Raw genomic sequence first — 5367 nt, 5'->3', positions numbered from 1 at the left:
CACGCGACCGTTTTGAGCCGCGAAGTCGCCATCACGAACGGTTGGAACGGCTCCGCGCCCTCGTGGGGTACATGCGCCGCGGCCGGGGCCGTTTTTCCTTCGGCTACCGCGGCCTACGCGCCGCTTTGAGGCCCATCGAGGGCTAATCGGGTGTTCACCACCCAAAGGTTTGGGTGTGCCTTTCAGCGAGGCCTACGCGAGCGATAAGGCATCTGATGGGCGGCAGCTCGATTACAAAGGAGCGCGACTTCGACGCCCTCAAGCTGCTCGTCGACGCGGCGAAAAACGGGGGGGTCCCGCAGGAACAAGCCGAGCTCTATGACTACATCGTGAAAAATACGACGGTGAAGAAGTACGCATCGAATAGTTATAAGAAGAGTCTCAAAAGTTTCATCTCCGTAAACTTCGTCCCGAAAGATCCGGACGCGCCGCCCGCCAAAGCACGCATCGTCGAGGACCTGTCGACGGCGACGCCCGAGGAACTGACCTACCCCTTCTCGCCATACGTGCCGGGCGGGCCGTATTTCACGAACGCGGCGGTCGGCGCAGACGCCGCGGAGGAGGAGGAGCTGACGCCGCAGCACGACTTCGCCGTCGAGTTCTTCCAGGGCTACCGCGAGACGGTCTCGGTGACGCGCGTGATGGGTCGCGCGGTCGCGCGCGTGCCCGCGCCGACGCACTACGGCTCGGTGCGCGAGGGTTACAAGGACGAAAACTCTCATCCGTTCGGCGTGAGCTTGTTCACGAGGCTGTTCAGCGTCGAGGAGCTCGGCCCCAAGGCCGCGCAGGCGATGGCGCACGAGGACGCCCTCGTCATCCTCAGCATGAAGAAGGTTAGGGGCTCTCTGGTCTACGAGGGCGAGCTCGAGCGCATCGCCGACGACGCCTTGCGCGCGCGGGTCCTCGCGGACCGGGCGGAGCTGGCCGCGAGCAAGACGCACCGGGAGAGGGTCTATCACGGGGCTCGTCGTTTGGCAGCACCCGGCGTGGGGCCCGTCGTGCGCCGCGGGGACGGCTACCAGGTCAAGGTGCAACGCANAGGCCGCGACCACTGGGTCGACGCGACGGACGTTGACGCCATCAACAACGCGTCCGAGCGCGCCGTCGCCGGCTTCGGGTCGACGCACCTCTCGAGGCTCCAGAACGCGGAGACGACGAAGGCTTTGAACTCCGGCGCCCTCTCCTTCCGGGAGGCGACGGACTCCTGGCGGCGCCGCGAGTCGATCGGGACCGTGTTCCGCGCGGACGCGCTCGCGAACGTCGACGACGGCGACGACGGCGACGACGAGTGCGCGTCGGCGTCGTCGCCCGCGGGCCCCGGCGCGGCGCTCGAGCTCGCGAAGCAGTCCGCGGAGTCGCGCGGAGATCTCGCCGCCGTGTCGCCGCCGCGGACGAGCCCCCGCGGCGCGCGCGCCGACGACGCGGCGCCGACCGTCGACGACGACGCCGCGGACGCCCCGAGCGTCGAGGCGTCCGCGAAGAGCGACGCCGCGGAGCCGGCGCAGGACGGAGAAGGCGACGCGCGGAACCCGTCGCCGACGTCGGCGATCGACGCGCTCGCGGCGGCGCTCGTCGCCGTCGGCGTGAACCTGGACGCGGCCGGGACCGCGGAGCTCGTCCTAGGAAGTCTGGAGGCGTCCGGCTGGTCGCTCGTCTCCTCGAACGTGCCCCGCGGCCGCTGGGACGACTTGGACTTCGGCGCGTCGTCGGACGACGACGTGCGCTTCGAGAACCTGTTGCCGTTCTTGGGTGAGGGCGCGCGCCGCTGGACGGACGCGACGCTGCCAGACGAAGAAGCGGCCTGCTACGACAACCTCATGGACTACCTGTCGTCGACAGGCGTAGACTTTATTCGTCCGAGCTTCGCGCCGCCGGCGCCGCCGACGGAACTCTTCGGCATCGCGCGGGGCTCGCGCGCGTCGGCCGCGCTCCTCGACGCCGAAGCGCGGCGGCGGCTTGGCTCCACGTTCGAATTCAAGGCGCTCCTGGACATGGTCAACGTCCTCGCCTTCGATGAGTCCGACGTGGGCAAGCGCCTCGTCGAGCTCCGCCTCGGCCTGCGTGCAACTCAACCACTGGTTTGGGACGAGCTCAGGCCCATGTGGTGCCTGGCTTACCTTCTCGAAGGCGAGCAGGCGACGGCCGCGGGCCTGGTGCTACGGCCCGTCACCTTCCAGCTGAGCTGGGCGGGGATGCAGAACCTGCCCGAGATCGTCAAGTACTACGGCTCCGCCCGCTTCGCGCGCGTCTCCGACAGCGTCCTCGACGCCACCAAGGAGCGCACCTCCGACGAGCGCGCGAACGGTTAGGCCCAAGTAAGCGCGAGCCCCCGCGGGCGACCAACGTCGATGGGCTCGTGCGGCGCGCGGTAGTCGATGCCATACTCGCGGTAGTCGATGGCCTCGTCGGACTGGCACGCCGCGACGGCCTTGCCGAGCGCGCTGAGGAGAGGCGAACGCCTCGCGGGAGCCGAAGACCTCGACGAGCAGCGCCATCTGTCGATTGACGCTCTCGACCAGGGTCGCGCCCGCGTCGAAGCCCTCGGGCAGGAGCTCCCGTGTCGCTTTTGGGAGCGTCGCGTTCGTGGACCGCACGTCGTACCGGCAGCAGCAGTTCTGGTGGCTGTCGTCCTTGCAGGCGCTGAAGGCGGCGCATACGGCGCGGCGACCGCGGCCGCCGCGGACGCGCCGCTCGAAGGCGTCGGTCGCGGCGACGTCGATCTCGTCGGGCCGGCCCCGCTCCACGCAGAAGGGCGCGCCGGCGGCGTCGAGGCGTCGCCCGACGCCGGCCTCGACGTGGCCCGTCGGCGCCGTCGACATCTAGAGCACGGAGTGCTCCTGGAACTCGTGCTGCTTTGTGTCGGGCTGCGTCGGGTGGACGCAGCCGTCGACGACGTCCGTCGAGGACGGCGGGCTCGTGCGCCGGGGCGGGCGTCGCAACAGCCGACCGCGCGAGCACGACGCCGTTCCGCACGGCCCGAACGATGCTGTCCCGACGAAGAGGCAGCCCATCGTAATTCACTTCAACTTCGCATGTCCAAAACTCGAATTATGGCCGTGCGACCAAGCTCGAGGGAGCTCGAGTCGACTACACGCCAAGTCGGGCTTTTTTTGTGATCAACATAAAAAAAGACGGACGTGAATCTACGCAGCTCCAGTGAGGCTCGGCGACCTCATATTACCATCGTCGACCGACACTCCACGACGCGGACGTCGCCGCACACACACGCCGGCCGGCGCCCGCCTCAGAGCCGCCGACGTGCGCCACCTCCGGGGCTCGGATTCCCCGTCGCTCGAGCTGGAGGGCGAGCTGGGGCACGCTGTCGCGTCCGGTGCCGCCGCGGCCGCGGGGCGGAAGGACCGCGTGCTCGCGGCCGACAGCGGCGCTGTGGTCGAAGGCCTCGACGCGATCCTTCGCCTCGGAGGCGAGGTCGCCGAGCACGAGGAAGACCGTCAAGGGCTCCGTGTTGACCGCCGCGAGCTCGTCGCCGCCGCGGGCGACCGCGCGCATCTTGTCGATGCCGGCGCGCGGCGCGTCCGTGAGCCCGAAGGCCTCGAGGCGCTCCTGGATCTCGCCGTACCACTGACCATACAGCAGCACGGCGCGAGCCCGTCGTCGCCACGAGCTCGAGGTAGCCGTCGGCGAGCGCGGCGGCCTGGGACCAGCCCATCAAGCGCTGCGCACGCCGCACGACAGCGGCGACGGCGCGCTCGAGGGCACGCTGCGGCGGCGCTTCGCGCGTTGATCTCCGCAGTCCGCAGGTGCCAGAGTTCTGTCGAGGCTGCCCAGCGGCGCCGCTGTGCGATTCAGCGCGGATTACATTGCTACATGCTCCGATGTCGAAGTCAACAACGGATGAAACATCGGGCAGCGGGCGGCAGTAACGTTGTTATTGAAAAGGACGAGGGATTGGAAGGTGATGGACGCCGTTCGGCGTGATCAACAAGGTGTCGAAGGTGACGAGCCTGGGCTGCACGTTCTAGATCGCCACCACCTTCAACGCGCCCATCGGCGGCTGGGACGTGTCGTCGGTGACGGACCACAGGTCCTGCACGCTGGGCCGCCGAGCGCTTCAACGCGCCCATCGGCGGCTGGGACGTGTCGTCGGTGACGGACATGTTCGACGCGTCCGAGGACGCCGCGGCCTTCGACCCGCCCATCGGCGCCTGGAACGTGTCGAAGGTGACGGACGTGAGGCAGACGTCTCGGCGCCGCGCCCATCGGCGGCTGGGACGTGTCGTCGGTGACGGACATGTCCTACCCGTTCCGCGACGCCGCCATGTTCGACGCGCCCATCGGCGCCTGGAACGTGTCGAAGGTGATGAACATGGGCGCGACGTTCTCCTACGCCGCCACCTTCGACGCGCCCATCGGCGTCTGGGACGTGTCGTCGGAGACGAAGATGTCCTACGCGAGCTGCAGCACCGACATCGGCGGCTGGGACACGTCCAAGGAGACGAGCATGTACGGCATCGTACGTGGCGTGTAGACGTCCGAGGGCGGCTCCGCGGAGACGCCGCGCCCGTCGGTCGCCGCGCTCATCGAGCGGCTCGCGCCGGTCGCACCGGTCGAGCGCCACGCGGCCTACCTCGCCGTCGCCGCAGCGCGCGAGGGCGACGGCGGCGTCGCACCGCCGTGCTTCGACGGCCACGTCTATGCGACGACGCGGACGCGCGCCGCCGTCGACCGCCGCGGCGGTGCCCGGCCATGGCGACTCCTCTCGCGGCCCGCGGCGCAGACCCGGTCGTCATGCGGCCACCGCGGCGCGACCCCGACGGAGGCATCCAGTGCTATCACGCCCTACGCGACCTTGACCGCGCGCACCATCGCCGTAAGGCAGATCTTCAGCCATTCCCCGCAGGGAACCATGACCGCGCGCGTGTAGTAGTCCGACTTGCCCGCCATGTTGCGGAAGTCGGCGAAGTGGCAGTTGAGGGGGCCGAAGTCGAGGAACATGTTCATGGGGTGGTCGCCTGTGTGGAAATCAGCCACTGGTTTGGGGGGTCCCCACCAAACTTCAGAACTCTCTATCTCGGTCAAATCGAAGTCGATTCGGCTGATTTTTGGACGAATCGATTGCTCTCGTCGAGTTCCCGAAGCACGGCGGAAGAGCTCGCGTCGAAACGGTCGCATGCGCGCACATTGAAGTCTGGTTGAAGATTTGATTTCCACACAGGTGACCACACGCCGCGGAGAAGACGTGGTCGAAGTGGACCTTCTCGACGAGGGCGTCGAGGACGTGCGGCACCTCGCGCAGCCGCGGGAACCGCGCGGAGAGCACGCGCTTGATGCCCTCGGGTCCGAGCTTGTCGCGGAAGATCTTCTTGAGCCCGTCGACGCCGCGGTTGCTCCGGGGGATCCTCAGAG

At 68.5% G+C, this 5367-nt stretch overlaps 2 protein-coding genes across 2 annotated transcripts in view; one reads left to right on the top strand and one right to left on the bottom strand.

Moving 5' to 3' along the window:
- Positions 1 to 215: 215 nt before the first annotated feature.
- Positions 216 to 2309, top strand: AURANDRAFT_60831 (hypothetical protein; the record flags this gene model as incomplete). The annotated part of the gene is made up of 1 exon (XM_009034329.1): positions 216 to 2309. The coding sequence occupies one exon, from the start codon at positions 216 to 218 to the stop codon at positions 2307 to 2309; it is 2094 nt and encodes a 697-aa protein (XP_009032577.1).
- Positions 2310 to 4800: 2491 nt separating this feature from the next.
- The window catches only part of AURANDRAFT_60830 (hypothetical protein), a gene marked incomplete at both ends in the record, with an annotated part of 783 nt that continues 216 nt past the window's right edge, over positions 4801 to 5367 (bottom strand). Inside the window, 2 exons of the mRNA XM_009034164.1 lie at positions 4801 to 4973; positions 5182 to 5320. Of these exons, the coding sequence (XP_009032412.1) occupies positions 4801 to 4973; positions 5182 to 5320 (312 nt within the window). The remainder of the gene's footprint in view (positions 4974 to 5181; positions 5321 to 5367) is intronic.

Source organism: Aureococcus anophagefferens (assembly GCF_000186865.1).
Source record: "Aureococcus anophagefferens unplaced genomic scaffold AURANscaffold_1, whole genome shotgun sequence".
NCBI classification, from domain to species: domain Eukaryota; class Pelagophyceae; order Pelagomonadales; family Pelagomonadaceae; genus Aureococcus; species Aureococcus anophagefferens.
This window is presented reverse-complemented; position numbering and strand designations above follow the sequence as displayed.